Source organism: Pristis pectinata, chromosome 25 (assembly GCF_009764475.1).
Source record: "Pristis pectinata isolate sPriPec2 chromosome 25, sPriPec2.1.pri, whole genome shotgun sequence".
NCBI lineage: Eukaryota > Metazoa > Chordata > Chondrichthyes > Rhinopristiformes > Pristidae > Pristis > Pristis pectinata.
The window spans coordinates 11,571,653-11,592,913 of NC_067429.1; the positions used below are offsets into that span (position 1 = coordinate 11,571,653).

Consider the following 21,261-nt stretch of genomic DNA (forward strand, 5'->3'; position numbering starts at 1 on the left):
CAGCGACTGCCCAGCACGTGTAGTATTCTGTTGCTACGGAAGTATCACTTGACTGGAACTCGATTCATTTTTAACTGGTCTATATTATTCAAGAGTTATTGCCTTAATCAGTGTATGTCAACATGATCACTTTCATGGCTCAACTAAAAGCACTCTCATCTGAGAGGAAAGGACATGGGTTCAAGTCCCACTCAAACTTGAGCACAAAAATCTCTGCCTACATTCCAGTACAGTATTGAGGGAGTATGAGCATGTTAATATTGCCTGATGAGATGTTAAACATAAGCCATGTCTACTTTCTCAGATAGATGTAAAAGAACCAAAGGATCCATATAAAGGAAGAACAGAAAAGTTTCCCACTAATGTCCAAGTTAATTTTTAATCTCCAAATTACCTAATCAGTTTTTACTAAAGCAGATCACCTGGCCCTGATGGATCAGGGATATTGGCTCAGCTGTGTTTCCCCCACCCCCTCCCTGCCCAGCTTTTTCTTTATTTCCTTCTCTGGAAGTGGAGGATATGCCCAGCCTGACCTGCAGGGCATGTCTTCTTGCTCTGCATTTTGCAACTTGTACATTCTTTTATCTACGTTCTCACTCTCCAATTGCTCCAATTCTCTCATTGACCAGATAACCTTGTTTACAGTTTATCCCAGTTTTACCCTTTCAGAGATATTTCCACCCCCCTCTTCCCCTACCCTCCCTGTAGCTTAACACGCTTCTCTCTCCTTCCCAGTTCTGACGAAGGTTCTTCGACCTGAAATATCTGAAAATACCCAAAATAATTCTGGTTCTCTTCCCGTAGATACTGCCTGACCTGCTAAGTATTTCTATCATTTTAGATTTTGTTTTTAATTTTTTATTATCTGGTCCTTATCACATTGTGATCTGTGGAAGTTTGCTCTATGGAAGCTGGCTACTGTTTTTCTAACAATGCCCACACTGACAAGTTTATATAGTTTTGATTAAAAGCTGACACAAGAATTTACAATGTAAATAGGGAACAAAAATATACATTTGGAGATCTAAAGTTTATAAGTATATAAAGATTGCACAATTAGTATTATAAAAATGTGAAGACGGGATTAGTATGGATAGGTGGCCGCTGGTCAGCATGGATGTTATGGGCCGAATGGCCCGTTTCCATGTCGTATGATTATCACTCTGAGAATGATTAAAGTAATAGAAATTTAAACCTAGCATCAAGGCCCTTTTGGCCTTCCAAACTCTTTAGTTCAATTAAATGCCCTGAATTTAGCAAAAAAATATATTATGTACCTCTGTGCATCTGAGTTAAAAATATAGATCTGAAGGTGTCTTTCTACATAAATAATGTTTAAGTATTTGATGACCATACCTCTTTTTGCTTCTTGATTATATGTGATAGTTCTGTGTAAGGGATTCTGGGATTAAGTTCACATTCCATCAACGTTGCACCCTCATAATCCTTGATGTACCCAACATACCGGCTTTTAGGAACTTTTATGTCCTTTGAGAAACCCTGATACAAGAGAATAAAAGCACAAAAAGGAATGTTTTATTCAACACCTTTTTACAACTTTTGTATCTGATCTTTAATTACATCTCTCTTAATTCTGTAAATGAAAGCATTGAGTTTAAAAACAATTACCTGTTTTTTGAAGTAGCCAATGGCATATTCATCCGCATAGGTCAGAAAGTGTAAAATATTGTGCTTAATGTGGTATTCTTTTAGATGATTCATCAGATGTGTCCCATAACCCTGGTGTGAAATAACATTTAATATTTTTATAATATCCTGGGCATTTATTGGTGCTTCATTATGGGAGCATAACATTCAATGAAAACTGTATCCCAAACTCTCAGGGTAAATGTGGTACAAATGAGTTTCAACAGCTGCTTGGGTATAAAAATCAGATTCAAAGTTAAACTGTTACCTAAAGGCTAAGCCAATCATTCAGAAAAACTAAACCTGTAACGATAAGACAACAGATAAAACCAATAAAATCCACAGGAAGAAAAAAAATTAAATCTGAACCGAAAGAGAGGTAAGGAGGATGGGTAGGTTAAAAGCTGATCAAACAGGCAAACTAAGAGGAGTTTTAAGAGGAAAGGAAGCATAGTGGCTTGGGAAGGTGAATTATTAAACATGTGGTCTGGATGGCTAAGTGCTGGTTTGATTGAGACAGAAATGCAGAAGGAAGGCAGTGCTCAGATCTCGCAGGGGTCATACTGTGATACCTCACATACCACTACCCAATAGAACACTGATTCATTATAGCGCCATTTGTTCTGCAGTCTGAACATGCGGAGATATATACCCACCATGTACTTAAGAGAAAACGCATGTGCTGTGCGCTGATGTGCTGGGGAGGTGGTGCTAATCTCAGATGGCTTTCCCACAGCAATGATCTTATCACTGCATGGCTTGGTGAAGAGTGAACCACCAAGGCAATGACGCTACCTGTGAGGACTGGTGTTGGGCAGATCAGAGTGAGCAGTGTGATAGTCCAACACTGAGATGTGGGGCTCAAGGGTGTACCCTGGTCACTGAGTGAGGGCTATTGCCAGGGACCATCAGCACTTGCTCTATGCATTGGTTGATACATGGGGAGTGGGTCATGGAGGGAGAGGGCTGATCAGGATGCTGAAGGGAGAAAAAGAGCCTGGTATCACCAACATTTATTTGGAAGCATTGCCAAGGAGTAGCAGTGAGGAGGAAGTGGGAAATGGAAGAGGAGTACTCCAAAAGCATCAACTATTACTGGATAACTTTAAGTGAAATCATACAAGAGCAGTCTCACTCAAATCGATGATAAAATAGAGGCATTAGAACAGTACGGCACCGTCAAGAGCAATACAAATATTGATGGATCATTATCAAACAGTATAGTTTTTGATTTTGGTTAGGAATTGTGGTACTGTGCTAAGGAAAAGGGTGGATGGGGGAAGGCAGAGACCTAGAAGTATGACAACCAGATTAGTTTCTTGTCATTAATCAGAATCTGACAGGACAGTTGTTCTTGAGAAATCTCGCTGGATAAATAACAACTTGTAAGATTACATGAATATTCTTTGTTCAGAATTCTCAGTCATGCAAGCATTTCTTTAAAAGCTGACAAGTATTTAATTCACAGAATGGTTACAGCATACAAGGAAGCCATTTCAGGCCATCAAGTTTAAACTGGCTTTATGCAAGAGCAATCCAGCTAGTCTCACTCTGCTGCCATGTAAAGTTCCTACAAATTCTTTGTTTTCAAATTCTTATCCAGCTTCCTTTTAAATTCTGCAACTGAATTTGCCTCCACTGCTACCCCTGCCAGTGCATTCCAGACCCTAACCACTCACTGGGTTTAAAAAAAACATTTCCTCATGTCACTTTTGGTTCTTTTGCCAATTACCCACAATATTCAATATTTGTCCCAGAGTTCTTGACCCTGCCACCAATGGGAAGGAATAAGCTTAAAATACTGGAACTCTAAAACAACTTCTATATAATGCTGTGTTGACCATCAACTGGGAAATACTTCACAAAGAATTTAATTGCAGGATATCCAGATTTAAGGCAATATAAGCCAGACAAAGATCTTATAAAAATTAGAGTGTTCAATGCAGACTTGTGATGGTAAAGCACAAGGTCCAAAAAACAGATGGTCTGGGTTTGTGTTAGAGGGCAAAATGCAAAAAAATTAACTCATTTTAAACCCGACCACTTCCAGCTTTAATAGAGAGAAGATGAGGTTGGAGGCCAATTCCCTTGCAGAAGATGTTCAATATTATAATGCTGTCTGCCTTCATTTAAAATGTCCATCTATTTGACTCATGCTAACTGGGTTTCCCAAACCAGAGGAAGCCCGGCCCCTGAAAGGAAGCAAGAACGGGTGAATCTATAATCTGAGTGCGTCTACAGCTCTGCTTATAGACCAGGACACATTGGAGTATTTCCTTCAGATCCCACGACCTAATTCAGTAAATAACACCCCCTCATAATCACTACACACCTACCCCTGTAATTGGAGCCCATTAATCTCTCTCACTCCCCTACTACTTGTGAAGCAAGCACCCCACCAGAAAAGTCTCTAGCTTGTCAATCAGACTGCCTGTTAGCAATACCATGACAAAAAAATATTTTAAAAAGTCTTGTGGTTAAACCTGTAGACATTCAAGAAACACATTCTTCTGGGTTTCCCAACCTCATCTCACTCCACTAATTTGGTATACAACATACCTCAGAGATTATTTTTGGTTATAAACAAATTATGAAAGGGCAACAAATAAGTTTAAAAGGCTGAAACCCTTAAAAACGTTTATATATTTTTATGCTGACTATAAATTAGGAAAAATTCTTCATGAAGAATTAATTGCAAAATCACCCATAGCTGTCCCCTGAACACTCGAAGCAAAAGATGCATTTCACTGTGTGTTTCAATGCACATGTGACTAATAAAGAAACCTTATCTTATTTAAGATAACATGAGCTTGACAAAAAATAAGTTCAGAAGTAATTAGAATAAGAACAAATTCTGTCTCAAGTTTTGAATTTAACCTTGAAGGTTCATCTCTGTACATTTTCATAACTGCAACTGCTAAGTTTTGCATATCATTAGAAATTACTGATATGCAGTCCAGGAAATTATCTCTTACCTTCACCTGCTCATTGGAAGTAACAGCACAAAACACAATTTCAGTGAATCCTTGGGTGGGAAACATTCTAAAACATATCCCTCCAATGACTCGACCGTCTTTAATGAGGGCCAGTGTCTTGTGTTTTCTGCAATGAAAGTATGATTTTGTGACATATTCTGTTTGAACAGGGTTTAGTAAGTTTACCAAAACATGAAATTATAATTTATATTCAGAAAAATCAGATTTCAAAATAATTATTTGTGAAGCCTACACCAGTACCAGTGAAAATATTCGCCAATTCTTTTTTGAGGGAACACTATATAAAATGTCATCACAAATCATATGTCTCAACTGTAGTTAATATGCATACAGTCCAGTAAGTGTCTAATTCCTTTTGCTGTCAATTTCAAACTCCCTCATTTTTAAGTGAAGAGTAACACTGATTAATGGCAGCAAGTCTAGGACTTCCATGCATGCATCGTCAAACATGGGAAGCCCCAAACTTACCAAAAGTTGGTGCAGTATCTTTCAATATGTTCTGCCACTGGACTTCCTGCAGCAGAGCTACATCTTGCCAGATTCCCAAACATTAAACTGGGAAAATTGGTTGTAAGATGTTGCACCAAGTTAAACTTGATGCAGAATCAATGAGCCCTCTTGCTTCAATGCAAGCTGTAGGGCAATGGGAAAGCAAAAAGAAATTGCTTTAGTTCAAAGAATTATCTATGGATTCTTCTTAATTACTTAAAAGTGATTTTAAGTGCTTTTAGTTGTTCTTTTATTCTGTAAAAAAAAAGCCAGGGGCAGGGCTTTATTGGCTGTCAAAAGCTTCCCAAGAAGCTTCCAAGGCATGGCTTGTTCTGTGCCACACGTCTCACTCAAGGACCCAATGCCCTTCAGATCATCACTTGATTCTATGATTCATCGAGGCAGCAAGATGCCTCTTCCTTATCTACATTCTGAAGGATGGCAATTGTGGATGGCAGGCCATTGCCATGAAAACCCAAGGCACTGGATTAAATTTATGTATCCGCATTTGAGAACACTTCCTATTTTTTATTTTAAAAAAAATAATTCTTTCCAAATAAATACTACTTCATTAGAAGTGATCAGTCTTTCTGATTTCCAGATGCAAACAAAATTCAAAGTACCTCAAACAAGCTGGTTGAATGATTTAATTCTGTGACCAAAAACTACTGATAGACATCTTCTGACTTTACAGTAACTATCAAGTCCAGTGCCATACATTTTTTCATATTAAGAGAGCACACATTGGAAAAGTTCTCTTCTATATGTCCCTTCACAACTGTACTAATGAAACAAAGCTGTATAATGAAGTGTTCTAACTGTACTTACGGATCAAAGACAAGGCGTGTGATATATTCTTTTGGCATTCGTGGCAATTGATGAGAGAAAACGTTTTGCAAGCCAACCAGCCACATCATTATTTTCTTGTTTGATCGCTGAGAAAGTGAGTTTCCTATGACATGAAACTCAATGACACCTCTCCGTTCCTCAAGACGTGCTGCTTCATCACGAGCTGCATTTGCCGACAACAGATTTGTCTGAAAGACACCCAAAAAAAAAGCATTGAAATATTCAATGATAAGCTTAAATGGTATCAATTCTCCCTGTAGAATGAATGAGCTCAATACATTGCCTGCCAAAGCATACTGGAAGAGCTCTCATGCAGAATATAAACAAAAAAACTGCTGTCCGAACACAGCGTTATTCAAGCAATTAAATAAACATTCAGGAAACAAGTTATGGCAGCTTCAATTTATCTTTTGCAAAGCAAGTTTGTAAACCAAAAAAAAATCATATGCTGAATTATAATTTCCTACATGTCAAGTGCTTCCCCTCCAGAGGGAGTGAAACATACAGGAGTGATTTTAAAAAAAAAGTCAAGTACCTTGAAACTCCACAATTACTAAAGATTTGATGGCAGGGAACAAAATTTTGCTAAGATTAATTCAGTACATTTACATTACCACACTGTAATATCAGTCCATTTATAAATAACTTTCAGCACATACTCTAATCCTTTAACTGAAAAATTAACCCACCTCTGGGCCTAACATAGCTGCTGGATCTGTGATTGTCAGCATTACTTCATTAACCAGCTCCATCGGAATGTCACCCATCACTCGCATTCTTTTTGCATCTTCTAAGGTCATGGTGTCAGGCAGCTTCCTTTTCTCTCCTGTAGTAGACAATTACCTTAAAGTACAGTAAACCAACTAAATTATTCAACATGAGTTCACGCTAATTCCCACATTCAGTCTCTTTTCTTGCTCGGGTTATCTCTGCCCAGCCTGGGTTCACAACGACTTTACTACCACTATCATTACTTCCACGCAAGATATGGAGTATCAGCCGAGATTTCTAGTCCCGGAAGGATATTATGCAAAGACTGGATTGGGATCAATTAAAATGCCTCCAATAGTGAAACATCTTCCAATTATCTAGCATGGCTTTTCCTAATTTCACAACTGAAGCTCTCTGATCATAACAAGGGCTCCAGTGGCTGCAATGGTTGCTTGCAAGAAGTCTACTGACCATTGCTGTAAAGATTCATGTGGAACAGGCACTGACACCAATCAAAACCAATCTCAATAAGTCACTCTGTTCAGAGTAGAAAAGATAATGGGAGAAAACACTTAAAACAAATTAGCATATTCAAATCTTCATTTATTATTCTCCATCTTTTGAAATTTAAAAAAAAATCATGGTGAACTCCAAATCTATGTTAAGTTATTCAGGATAATGAAACGAAACAAAGGTCTAGGAAAGGACAAGGAACTGAGCGATCATGGCTTAAAGTCGTATTATCGAATTATATTTGCAAAGACCATGGAATAAGTCAATTCAGTATTCTTTTGAGGAGGGGGATTATCATACAAATATAGGAGTAGTAAAAGAAGGGAATGGTAAGAAACCTCAGACTTCCCCAACTAATAACCTTATAGGAAATATCAGGAGGTGCAGAGGGAAGGACAAGAACCTTGTTCTGTACATTGCCAAAAGTTCGAACAATATCTGTTGCTACCCTGGATGTTAATCACAGTAACTCAAATGTAACCCATTTAAAGATACCAAAAGATTATTTCTTGGGAACTTGCACTTTCTCTACCATACGCATTCAAATTTGGCCCTCAGGTCACTACATTTAAATAGAAAATTTTTGAACAATGGTATATTTTTCATTAATTATAAATATTTCTATGAAATAGAATGCTGATTAACAATATAAAATACATGGATGAATAAAGGACTGATGCCATCATGTGTCGAGGATGCATTACTACATTTTTTGGAAAAAAACACTAAAATGGTATGGACAGCTTGGTTAAATCTTGCATATTTAAGTAATCCTTCATCACATCATTTGTTACATGATATTTCATATTTGTTCCTGTCCACTTGTTAAATTGAACAGCAGATGCTTAATTCAACAAGTTCCAAACTGGCTCAGATTCTCATTAATTTAAATTACCTTCTATATCAGAGTTTGGTTTGTCTTAAGTGGGTATTGTCCAACTGAAATAGAACTTTAAAAGCAAAACATTCAAAACAGATGCTACTCTACTGCCAGGATTCTAGTAGAGTCCTTTACATGAAAAGTGTCAGTTATGCAACCACATTACAATGCTTCTAAATTTTTCAGCTCTGGTATAAGATTTGAAAAGACTCTTTCAGATTACAGCAATGCAGCAATTACCTGGTGTTGGCTCAGAAACCCCCATATCAACACTGATGGATGCTGGACTTAAGGTACATTTGATGCTTCTGCTTGATGGAGGATTACTAGGCACCGGAGATGGAGTAACAGCTGAAAACAAAATACTGATAATGTTTTGTTTTCCTAAATGCAAAGTTTCATACATCCTGCATAAAAGCAAACAAAACAATGCAACATGACCTGATGTCCAACCTACATTAAGAGATGCACACTCAACATCCAAAAAAAAAGACAGGCTGTGAGCACTTTTGTACATCTGCAGTGCAGTTCTAGCTTCAAATTAGTATGGACAAACTGCATTAATCCTTTGAGGACTGAAGCAGCATTAAAACACAGATTTATAATGTACTATATGAATACAGCCATTGGCAAATATTTGAAAATAAAAAAAACTGCAGATAATGGAAATCTAAAATAAGAACAGAAAATACTGGAAATACTCAGCAAGTCAGGGCACATCTGTGGAAGAGAAACAGAGTTAACACTTCAGGTCAAAGAAAGAAAATATCAATACAATCAGGAAAACAAAAAAGAGTGGGAGGGAGACAGTGGGGAAGTAGGGGGCGGGGAGTGGGAACAGGTCAGGACAACAAAACAAAAAGCTTACAAAATCACACGCAATTGTGGAATACATTAATGGACTGTTAATACTGAGGAATACAACCAATTTTCATATCAGGCATGCAAAATCAATTCACTGTTGAAGTTCCCTTTAAGCTGATTCTAGATGTTTCATCGCCTCCCTTGGAAGAGCACCCTCTTCCTACAGTGAGACATTTTTAATTTCACACACCAGTTATCTCCTGACATTACTGAATGAGATTACCAGCCAATGCTGAATTAGGGACAATTTCATGCTCCAACCTATAAATTGAAACTTCAGGATAGCAGGTAGACTTTCACTGTCTAGGTCCTCATAGAATCTTAAGAAAGCAGACCTGCAACGACTATTGACACAAGAGACAGCTACCTGGCTGTTGTCCCAGTTGCACTCCCTCTGAAGCAGATAAAGTGAAATCAGAATCCCAGATAGGAGAATTCGGCCCATAAATTTCTTCCTCTAACATTGACAGAAACCTACACAAATGAATTGAAATGGTAGATGAAATCGAGCCACAACCAGAAATAGTAAAGCTACAACACTGGAAAGATAGTTACTCATTTTAAATCATCTTTTACAAGTTAAAATGCTTTATAGTACAGTTCAAAATAAAAACTTCATCCAAAGTTAAGAAAGTCAGTGACATTAGAGAAAATTTAGAACATTCACACGGTCAAGTTTGTACAGAAACTGGCTGGCTTGGAATAAATACATTTCAGAGTATAGCAACAAATAATCAACTCATTAACATATTTTGGTGGACAAGAGTGAGGAATTGTTAAATTTTCCAGAAATAGTATTCTTAATTGAACTCAGCCGATCAGGACGAATCAGGTTGCAGAGACTCTCCACTGAGTGGACCACGTAATTAAAAAGATTCCTACTGGAATAGACATGCATTCAGTGAGCAAAACAAGTTCCCTAGGTCTGCCATACAGTTATTTCTGCAGAAAAATGCCCGCACTATGAACAGGACATCTGTATACAAGTTATTTCCTAAAATTATATGCCAGTTCTTTCCAAATGTGATTTTCCCAAGCATCTTGAAAATTGAAAGATTGTGGGGGGGGGGGGTTAAATGTTTCTGAGGCTGCTCCAAAGAAAAACTGTTCTACTGGCATTGCCTCTATGATGGTGCCAGATATCATTTCTTTCATAAGCAAATGCTAGACCAGACTTGAGGCATTAACCTCTTACTTTGGAAAGTGGGTGAGAATGAGTGTTCGCTTCTCAGGCATCAGCTTGTCCTTCTCCACTCTGAACTTCTCGAGTAGCTGTCGGCGAGTTACTGTGAAGATGGAACGAAGCAGTGTCCGCCCAAAGACTTGTGTGGTTTCATACCGAGGAAGGCTGTCACAGCTTTGAGGGACATGACAGTAGCAGAGCCACCTGGAAAACAAAGAAATTAACAGAAAAAAAAAGTAAATGTGAAAAGCAAATGTTAACAATGTTGCCCTATTTATTTTCAGAAATGAAAACTTAATTTCACCAGTGAAAAACACTGGAAAACTTGGACATATTGCACCATCAGCTAGGCATACATACAAATTAGTGCAGTGGAAAATGAAAAAGACTTCATTGTGCAGCAGGGGGTGCTTTTCTATGACTGATGCAGAGATGTTATCGGGTCTGATTGAGAACTGTTATAAGTACAGTCGTGATTTGAAAGAAATAATCTCAACTCCAAAGAGCAAGACAGAATCACTGAGTGGGGAAATAACAAAGAGAGATCACTGATAGTAGCAGCTCTCAGGCCTCCCAACTGTTGCTCCACTTGAGGACAGAGCATAAATAACAAAATAACGGAGGCTTGCAAGAGAGGGACTGAAATAATTGTGAGCAACTTCTACATACAGGCTACTTTAGCTCTACGAATTTACAATGAAACAGGATTTAATTCATGATCTTGGATTCTTTGGAGAAAAAGTGATGTAACATGATAGAATTTCACATTGTTTCTGAGTGAGAATGTTAGGTATGACGCTGGCGACTTGAAGAAAAAAGGTAGTAACAAAAGATGCAAAGATAAAGGTGACTAAAGTGGCCTAGCAAAATAGACTACAAGGTTAATCTGGTAGATAAGCAGTGGCAGACATTTAAGATATTTCACAGTTCTCAATGAAAACATATTCCATTGAAAAATACTCTACAAGAAGGATGATCCATGCTTGGCTAACTTGATGCAGTCAATTTGAAAGAAAAGGCATGCAATCTTGCAAAGATTAATGGCAGGCTAGAAGATTGGGAAAAGTTTAAAAACCATTGGGAAAGCCAGCAAGAAATATACAATAGGGCAGTAAAACCTACATTTATTTTACAGGAAGAGAGTAGAAAAGATAAATGTTGGTCCCTTATAGGATGAAACGGGGGAATTAATAAAGGGGAATAACAAAAAGACCAAAACTTTAAACAAACATTTCTGTATCTGCCATCATAGTAAAAGATACCAAGCACATCCCAAAAATAACCTAACATCCAGGGCAAAAATGAGAGAACTTAAAGCTAAAAGGCACTGGGCAAACTAATGAGACTAAAAACTAACAAAGTCCCCAGAACCAGAAGGCTTGCATCCTAGAATTTAAAAAAAAGTGGTCGGAAACATGGTGAATGCATTGGTCATTATTCACCCAAGGTCCCCAGATTGTGGAAAGGTCCCAGTGAACCGGAAAATTACAAATCTAACAACTCAATTCAAAAAAAGGAGACAGACAGAAAATGGGAAACTATGGGCTGGCTAGCCAACATTTGTCAACGATAAAATGATGAAATCTATTATTAACGGCAATTTAATCAAACATACCTCAACATGGTTTTATGAACTGGAAAGTATGTTTAACAAACTTATTAGAGTCCTTGAATATGTTATAAATGAGGTGGATAAAGGGGAAAGAGCACCTGTAGTGTATTTAGATTTCCAAAAGGCATTTAATAAGGTACCATATAAAGGAGTACTGCACAAGGCAAGAACTCCTGGCACTGGGGTTAATACATTAGCATGGATAGATAAGCTGACAGATGGAAAGTTGTAACTAATGGAATATTGTACAAACTAGTGTTGCATCCTCAACTATTTCCAATCTATATTAATAGATTAGACAAAGGGACCAAGTGCATAATAGCCAAATTTACTGATGATACAAAGGAAGATGGCAAAGCAAGTCATGAAGAGGAGACAGTCAGCTAGATAGATATTACTAGGTTAAGCAAGTGGGGAAATATTTGGTTCATGGAATATAATGTGAAGAAATGCAGTTATCCAATTTGGTAGGAAGAATACAAAATGGAGCAAGACTACGGAATGCCATTGTACAAAGTGATCTGCGTGTCTTCAAATATGAAGCATAAACCAAGTGCATAGATACACCAAGTAATTAGGAATACAAATGGAATATAGGCTTTTATTAAAAAGTGGATTGAGTTTAAAAGTAGAGAACTTTTGCTACAACTATACTTCTTCAGCAGTCCATCCAGGTTGAGAATGACTTGCTTCCATTTCCAGTTCAATTGGTTCCATCGTGTATGATAAGAATTTGGAGCAGGGGTAGGGCATCTGGTCCTTCAAGCCAGTTGTCATTCATCAAGATCATGTTTGATCTTCTGCCAGAGCTCCATTTTTCATCACTATCTTGATATCCTTTGTTTCCATTAAAAGACAGAAATCTATCAATCTGCTTTGAACAAAATCAAGCTGCTACAGTCCTCTGAGGTAGCAAATTCTACAGATTCACCACCCTCAATGGCCTTATCTTTATTCTGAAATTCTGAACCCTGGTTCTACACTCCCAAGACAGAGGAAACATCCTCCCTGTAAGCTAAGTTTCAATGCAATCACCTCTCATTCGTCTAAACACTAAAGAATACAGGCCCCTTCTAAATAATCTCTTTTTACATGGCAAATCTGCCATCCCTGGAACATCTGGTTAATCATCGTTTTTCAGGAGACCAGAACTGAAACTCCATGTGTAGTGTCACATGACACCATACAACTATAGTAGAACATTTTTACTCCTATATTCAAACCCTGCCACAAAGGTCAACATACTATTTACCTTCCTTTCAGCCACTTCAGAACTAACTGCAGAGGAATGGAAGCAAGTCATCCTCAAGCTGGACAGAGTGCCTAAGAAATACAATTGTAATTGCTTGCTAGTTTTCAGTAATTTATACGCATGGACACCTTGGTCCCTTTGAACATCAACATTTCCCAATCTCTCACCATTTGAAGAAACTCCACTTTCTGTACTGTTCACTAACTTGGATGACCTCACAGTTTTGTTCTCTCTCATGATCTTGCCCACTCAGTTGACTTACCTATATCCTCATGAAGCCCCTTTACATCTTCCTCCCTATTCGCAAGCCCACCCAGTTTTATTTTATCAACAAACTTAAATCTCATCAACTCTTCCAGTGTTATATAAGGGTAATGTGGGACCAACAGACTCAATCACAGGTTGGGGTGGAGGTGAATCAGGCAGGTGGGTAGATCGGAAGGCGATGCGCTTCTTGTGCAGTTTACGCTGAGCTTCTGAAGGGACCCAATGTTTTTGGTAGCATCCCAAATGTTCCTTTCCCATTTTGAACAGTCAGGCACCAGGGATTCCAATGAGTTGATGTCAAAGTTACACTATTTCAAGGAGACTTGAAGAACATTATTCAATCCTTTCCTCTGTATACCTGGTAATATCTTACTGTATGAATCTCAGAGTCTGGTATTGGAATGATGTGGTCTGCCCACTGGAACCAGAAGAGAACAGTGACATGGGTTCACTTATCCTGCCAGTGGGTTTTGAGAATTTTCCACAGACAGGATTGATGGTACTTCCCCAGTCCTTTAAGATGTCTGCTGCAAGTAGTCCTTGCCTCCAGAGGGCAAGGATCACTGCTGCCCAGTAGTCCATGTTCCAGGTTTGAAGTATTGATCTTTAAACACTTTCTCTTATCAGCCAAAAGCTGTGCTGGTGCACTTTAAGGAGATGCTGCCTTTGCTGAGAGGTGGTTCCCAAGATGAGGAATCTCTCATTCTTGTCATATGACAAGTCTAAGGATAATACAACTGCACATGGCATTGATGATATCACACATGCAATACTGTGTTTTGGTCTCATAATTTAAGGAGAGATAAGGAGCAGACTGTTTGTTGCTTCAGATTACAGCGTCTGCAGTCTCTTCTGTCTCCATGATAGAGTAAACACCAAGGACATTTCCCCTTGTGGGAGAATCTCACCTAATGAAGACAGACAAGGAAGAATTTCTTCTGAGGGTCATGAATCTTTGGAATTGTTTATTGAAAGAGCACGGTGGATACTGAATCACTAAAAAAAAATGATAAAGATGCAATTGCACTGGTGAGTTTACACAGAAGATTTACAAGTATGCAGCAAGGACAAAAAGAATTGTAGCCACTAGGTAAGACTGGATGAACCAGAACTGTTTTATTTGGAATAGAGGTTATAGAGACACTTGTGGAGAGGTGTATAAAATTATGAGAGCACTAGGAAGAAAAAAAAACTATTTCCCTTAGCAGTTGATTTAAAACCCGAGCATCACTGACTTAAGTAATTGATAGGTGAATTGGAGGCAAGATGGGGAAAATTTGTTTCACCGAGGCTGGTAAAGGTATCGAATGTAGTGCCTGAAAGAGTGATAGAAGCTGAAACCCTCATCGCATTTAAAATGTATCAAGATATCTAGTGCGGGAAGACTCTTTATTGAAAGGCACAAACACAGTGGGCTAAATGGTCCCCTTAATACATTAATCATTGTTTGTGATTAATATATTAAAGTCCAAAGCCGACAACTTTTGGATTATGAGGAATCAAGGATTGTGGGGGATCCGGCAGAAGATTTGAGCTAAATTAACCACAAACTTGCTGAATGGTGTTAAAGGCTTGAGGGGCAAGTTTTCTCCTATTATTATGTACTTTCTTTGAATTATGTTACATTCCTGTCAACTAATACACCTTACCTTAATCAACCCATAAGTTTAATAAAAAAATAATAAAAATTAAAGGCATATTTTTGCAAAATTGATAGCTGAGAAATATTGTGTTTATATAGAAAAACCAAACTTATTCCCATCAAGTCCTTGAAGTCCCACCATTTTTAAGTAATGATGAACAAGGATGAAATCAGTAAAAGAAGCAACAGCTCCCAATGAGCACATGGAAACAAAGACGGAATACTCCGTTTCGGAAGATATAATAGTTTCCCTCCTCCCTCTGTGCCAGACCACACCAGGGGTTCATACTGAACCTGCTTACCAAACTATGGCCACCAAGAATCATTTTAATTAAAAAAAAATACCATGCCTCAGATGACAAAAATCTTGTACTTTCTTAGGACAATGACAATACCCCAGTGGAGCGTAGATCATCCTTCTCTAACAGTCCCACGTCAAATAAATTGTGATAGTCTCAGTTCAATTTCTGACATCAATCGGGGCAAAGCCAAAAGAGACTCTAATTGGCAATGCAAATCAAAAGGTTATAGGGATAAATCCTGCTGAGACCATATATGTCATGATGTAATAAGGAATTTGCAGTTCACTAGTGTTAAATCAGGCTTCTGACAACCTAACCCTTCCACAAAATTTATTTCCCTTACATTAACATTCCTTTTTTTTTAAAATACCAAAAACGAAAGGAAAAACAGTGATAGTATCTCCTCATAAACCAACTTGTGACACTCCCAGTACCTGGTATAATTAACTTTGTATGCATCAAAATCTTCATTCTGGGACCTCTGCCGGAATTGAGATGGAGTTTCCAGTTTCCAGTAGTTCAAACAGAGCAGGAACATTTTGGAAAGTTCATACATAGTCTGCTTTTCTTTGGCAGGAATGTGGCTGAATTTGTACTGAACAAAATTTAGAATTCCCTGGTAGAAGCAGAATATTAAAGGTGTAAATGCAATAATTATGATACATTTATATTCATTTATTCCCATGCCTTCCCCTAAAAAACACTCCTCCTTTGTTTCCTATAACATTGCCCATAGCACATCATCTTGTGAAATTGTTAGACTCATTGGGATCAATTTTAACTTCTGAGGCTCCAGACAGATTGAATAATTTAACTGCCAGCAAAAAAAATATAAATGGAGCTATTTTGTAGCCCAGAGCTCATTTATATAGAACCATTTATCTGACAGGCTCAGAGGACCTCCCAATTCAGGCCGGTGCAATATTGGCTGGCCTAACATCTGCTTGTACTGCGACGATGCAAATAACTGGGTGGTATCTGGGTAATAATTAAAAATAACAGACTAGTTGTGAATACAAACAGAAAGTCAAGCGCATAATCAAGACAGACTGTTTGGTGCAGAACTGAGAGAATGCAGCACATCCAGATCTGTTGACTTTTTGATGAGACATTAAACCCAGGCCTGGCTAAAGATACCAAGCGATTCAAATTGATGGGTGCCCCAGTGTCCAATCCAATATGGTTTCCTCAATCAAGGTCATCAAAAACAGATGCTGTTGAATATCGCAAAGGCTTCCATCTTCATTGGATTATAAATAAAAACGGCCAGAATACACGGACAGAAAGCTTCAATGAACTGTTTTAGATTAATGGCATTTTCTATTTTTATTTTTTAATTATTTTCACATGTCCCTGATGATCAGAGACATTTGTAAACAGTGAAAATGCCTTTGACAGCATGATTTGCCAGAAAGCCATCAGGGCGGTCCATGTGCAGAGATTTGGGGCCCACCACTGCAACCCAGTCACCCATGGCTTGCTGCACAGGGCAGAAGTTCCAGAATAACAACAGACTTCAGGGTACTCTCAGCCACAGAATGCATGACTGGTGCAGATGGTGCCAACAATGCATGGGCCTTGACCAGCAGAACTCTCCCTTCCCCATCTCTACCCTTCATTCTTAAATAGCTCTGAAAAACTTTGCCATGTCCAGAGTTTATGATCCAATTTCTGTACAAAACTGTTGCTTTGTTCAACACTTGAGTATGCCATTCATATCTGAAAAGGCTCTTTTAGCCCCTTTTTTTCATACTCCAGCACAGGTTAAAAAAAATTCTTAGGTTACTGCACAATCCAACTCTAACCAAGTTTCCAAACTCTGTCCTTCCTTCACTGCAACCTCCCGTTACTTCCTCTATTATACTGATGACTATGCCCACTTAATTTTCTGCTTTCATTCCTGCTTTGCTCCAAGCAGACATGGATGCTGCTCCTGTGTTGAAATCAAGGCATGCACACACTCCCAATCCAATACAGAGGTACCAAACTTTGGAACTCCCTATATCCCCAATTCCCTAATTCAACTTCTGTCTGGAAAGCTCAGAAGTTGAAACCCTAAGCTTAGAATTATCCAATTACTGCTTCACTTAATCTTTTCAAATGTAGAGGCCAACACGGACGAGTCAAGAGGGAGAAATTTATTGTAAGATTGAAGGTGTCAAAGTAATGATGACCAGATCAGAATTAGATTCTGAGATTCAAGGTTAGACCATCCATCTACAGGGCTGGGACAGGGGCTGGTCCACTGCTGTTTCAGAAAAGACTATGCATGTAATCAGTTGCAACCAAATGCTTCAGCTTTTGCTTGCTTGAAATTCACCCATCTCACCAGATATTGAACACAACAATATACAAATCTGTAAATGCATTTGTCGCTAACAGAAGAACATAATGCAGAGAACAGTTTTCTTTCCCCAAAGATAATTTAACTTCCAAAATCAAAAGCCACTTTTAGATTACTGCATCATAATCATAGCCCCACCTTATTTATGTTGCTGCTTCTAGACAGGATTTTTTAAAATCAAAACTGAACATAAATTTAATAAGTATTTTCTTCTCTATTTATGATCCAATCTAAACTACAATCTTACTTAAGCTTCCAGTGTTAAAACCTCACCTGTTCTATACTTGGTTTATCAAATGGGGGGCTTCCCAGCTTTTCTTCCACGACAGGACGTACCATTTGCAAGATGCATTTCCGCACAAGCTAACAGGAAAGAAAAAGTGTCAGCTACTTAACTTACTTCAACATGTGGAAGCATGATAGCATGGGGTACATTTTCAGCATGAAAGTGTACATTGTGTTGAAATATTTCAGTTTGCTGTAAATGTTGCATGACTCTCAAGTTCTCTCAAGAAACCAAGTAATTGTTATAAGATGCTCCAATTGATTTAAATAAGTCAAAATACAAATTGTCCATTTCTCCAAGTATAGTAACAGATCAAAAAAAAACAAACACCGATTAGGTAATGGTCTGATCAGGCCATTAGTATATTTATCCAAATTAATTTGTGTTCCAGGATCATGAAGTCAGATATCCCACAAATGGGAATTTATCCAGAATTTTTTTTAAGAAACTTAACCAGATTTTGTTTTATTTCATTGCCCTTATTAATAATCCATTACACAAATTTATGAGCTTCCTGACATGAAAAATTTTAGATTTAAATTATGGGTGACAGAATAATGTCAAAAGTCCTCATCCTGCATCTGAATCCAATTTTGCCAATAGTGTGAAAATCTAATTCAAACCTTCTTTCATCCTTTTCTCCCTAGATGATAACATCTAGTTTGTGCCTCCAGAATACTAAAATTCTTTTAATATCCCACTGATAATTCTACCTTAAAGTGGGGACAAAAACTAAACAAATTCGAATTTAAATTCAATATCAACTCCTTTGTCCTCTTTGCTTTTCCAGGTCAATCAAAACATCAGAATTTCCAAATATGGTACCTCAGACACATTCTGTTCTTTGAATTCTCACTTCATTTAATTTCATTTATCTCTTGCTATGGCTCAGCAACAGCACTCTGATCAGAGTTAGGAGGTTATGAATTCAGCTATCAAAAATACAAGCACATTATCTAGGCTGTAAGTTCAATATACTACCGAGGGAGTGCTAGAAAACCCAAGAATCTTGAACAAGCTCTCACATCTATGTAAAAACTCACTGCAATACCTAAAGGTAAACAATACAATTCATCTCAGCAAAGAGCAACATTTATCACTGAAACAAGAGCACATATTTCATCATTTATCATAGTCGTTTGTGGGATATTGCCATATGAGCACATCTTGCTTTATATCAGCAATTGCCCTTCGAAAAGGAACTTCCAAGTACTTTCTGATACTAAAAAAATTCTGAGCCTTTTCCCCACCCCCCTCCTTTTTCTTGAAATAGAAACCAAGAGCAGTGGCATGTGCATGCAAGCTCACTCAAAAACATTCAACAGTTCAAAAAATTAATGGTTAATAATGGATTTATTTTAGACCTAGAACCTCGACTTATCAGTTCTTTAAGATTTTTTCATATATACACAAATCAAATCCTGTAACGCACTGTTGTCACTGCAGTCTACCCTGTGGATCTTGCAAAGGAAGCATAGCAGGTTTCACCATTCATTGGTGAGCAAACACTTCTTCCCAAATTAACACAAGAAATAGAGAACTATTGCTCCAGTTTCTCAGGCCATACAAATAAGATCAGCCAAAGCATTATTTTATTTAAATTAGACTTACTTTGAAAAGGTAAAAATATACTTGTTTTGTATCAGTGTCCTCCTCTTTGTGAACAGACATGAACAGATTCTCCACATCCACCACCATCCCAAGCAGTCTGTTAATCTCATCTTCTGAGACATTGTCCAAGTGAGAAACATGGTCCGCTAATGGTCAAACAAATTACAAAAATATCACAAATCCAAACATTAAAGCCAAAAAAAATTAGTTTGTTTAGATCTCTACTATTATTTTAAATGTAGATCTTATTTCAAAAATAATTTCCATTTGATGGTTGTGTTGTGGTTGTTGGAATCCAATCATTCCATCTCCAGGACATCCTCAGGACAATGTACAGGCTCCAACCAGCTTCAGTTGCTTCATCAATGAACTCCCGTCCATCATAAGATCAGAAGTGGGGATGTTCAATGTTCAATTCCATTTGCACCCCTTCAGAAAATGATCATCTGCACCCCGCAAGATTTAGACAACCTTCAGACATTCGCAGGTAAGCAACACTGAAGTATCAGACAACGGCCACCTCCAACAAAAGTATAACCACCGAACCAACAGAATTACTATTGTCAAGTCTGCCACCATTAATATCCTAAGGATCACTAATGACCAGAAAGTCAACTGGACTAGCTACATAAATACTGTGGCTACAAAAAAAAAATCAGAGGCTGCATATCCTGTTAAAAATGAATAACCTCTGATGCCCCAAAGTCTTTCCACCATCTACAAGGCAGAAATCAGAATTGCGATGCAATGCTCCCCACTTTCTTGGATGAGAATAGCTCCAACAACATTCAAGAGTCAACTCCACCTAGGAGAAAGCAGCCCACTTCACTGAAACCCCATATACCCTCAACATTCCTCCCATCTTTGGTGTACAGTGGATGATGCAAGTACCATCTACAAAATGCACCACTTACTCACCTAGACAGCTCCCAAACCCTACCACGGAGAAGGATAAGGGTTTCAGGTACATGGAAACACAAACATCTGCAGGTTCCCCTCCCTCATGTCACACACCATTCTGACTGGAAATATATCACCATTTCTTCAACTCCACTGTGTGTAATTACAAGAACTCATTCCACAACAGCATTGTGGGAGTACCTTCACCAGAATGACTACTGCTGGTCATCATCCTCTCAAGGGGAATTAGAAGTGGGCAATAAAATGCTGGCTTTGCCAGTGTTGCCCAAGTACATATAATGTCCCTGATGCAGCAAAGAAAATTGACATGTTACAAAGGTTATCAAATTTTGATACAAAGCTTCATCAGGAGATGCTAGAAAAATGGTGATTTTTTTATGCACGTTCAAAGAGAGGTGGAAGAAGTTAGGGATTAAATTCTGGAGCTGAGTACTTAGATTTTTATTCCATTACACAGGCTTCAAGTTAAACCCTATCCCCAGAATTAACTAAGCAGCTGAATCATCCATTTCTCACAATAGCTTTCAGCATCAAGGTAAAATCTCCATCTACAAAGGTAGTTACCCAATGTGTGTCCACAACTACGACAGGGCTCATTCAGGCTGACAGCTGGCTGTTGAATATCCATTCTTGGGGCTGTAGGAGGTTTGGGATTCTTCCAGCCATTACATTTGCAGGTATCATTAACCTAGAGAGAAATTATACAAATTTATATTTTAAAAATTCTAACTAAACATAAAGCTGACCAATATACTGCATATTTCAAAAATAATGTACATTGCTTTGAAAAGGGGCAAAATGAAGAGGACAGTACTCTGGTGCTTTTCACCTCTGGAAAAGTATCATAATTACAATATACCAACAATATAGTTAATTCCACAACAGGTTTTCC

At 38.0% G+C, this 21,261-nt stretch overlaps 1 protein-coding gene across 1 annotated transcript in view; it reads right to left on the reverse strand.

Moving 5' to 3' along the window:
* Positions 1-21,261, reverse strand: part of kat2a (K(lysine) acetyltransferase 2A) — a 36,797-nt gene that overhangs the window by 11,038 nt on the left and 4,498 nt on the right. Inside the window, exons 2-13 of the mRNA XM_052038595.1 lie at positions 20,934-21,057; positions 19,449-19,594; positions 17,825-17,914; positions 15,642-15,823; positions 10,145-10,336; positions 9,317-9,423; positions 8,326-8,436; positions 6,671-6,807; positions 5,961-6,169; positions 4,623-4,749; positions 1,630-1,740; positions 1,357-1,500 (exon numbers count right to left, since the gene is read on the reverse strand). Coding sequence (XP_051894555.1) covers positions 1,357-1,500; positions 1,630-1,740; positions 4,623-4,749; positions 5,961-6,169; positions 6,671-6,807; positions 8,326-8,436; positions 9,317-9,423; positions 10,145-10,336; positions 15,642-15,823; positions 17,825-17,914; positions 19,449-19,594; positions 20,934-21,057 — 1,680 coding nt within the window. The remainder of the gene's footprint in view (positions 1-1,356; positions 1,501-1,629; positions 1,741-4,622; positions 4,750-5,960; positions 6,170-6,670; positions 6,808-8,325; positions 8,437-9,316; positions 9,424-10,144; positions 10,337-15,641; positions 15,824-17,824; positions 17,915-19,448; positions 19,595-20,933; positions 21,058-21,261) is intronic.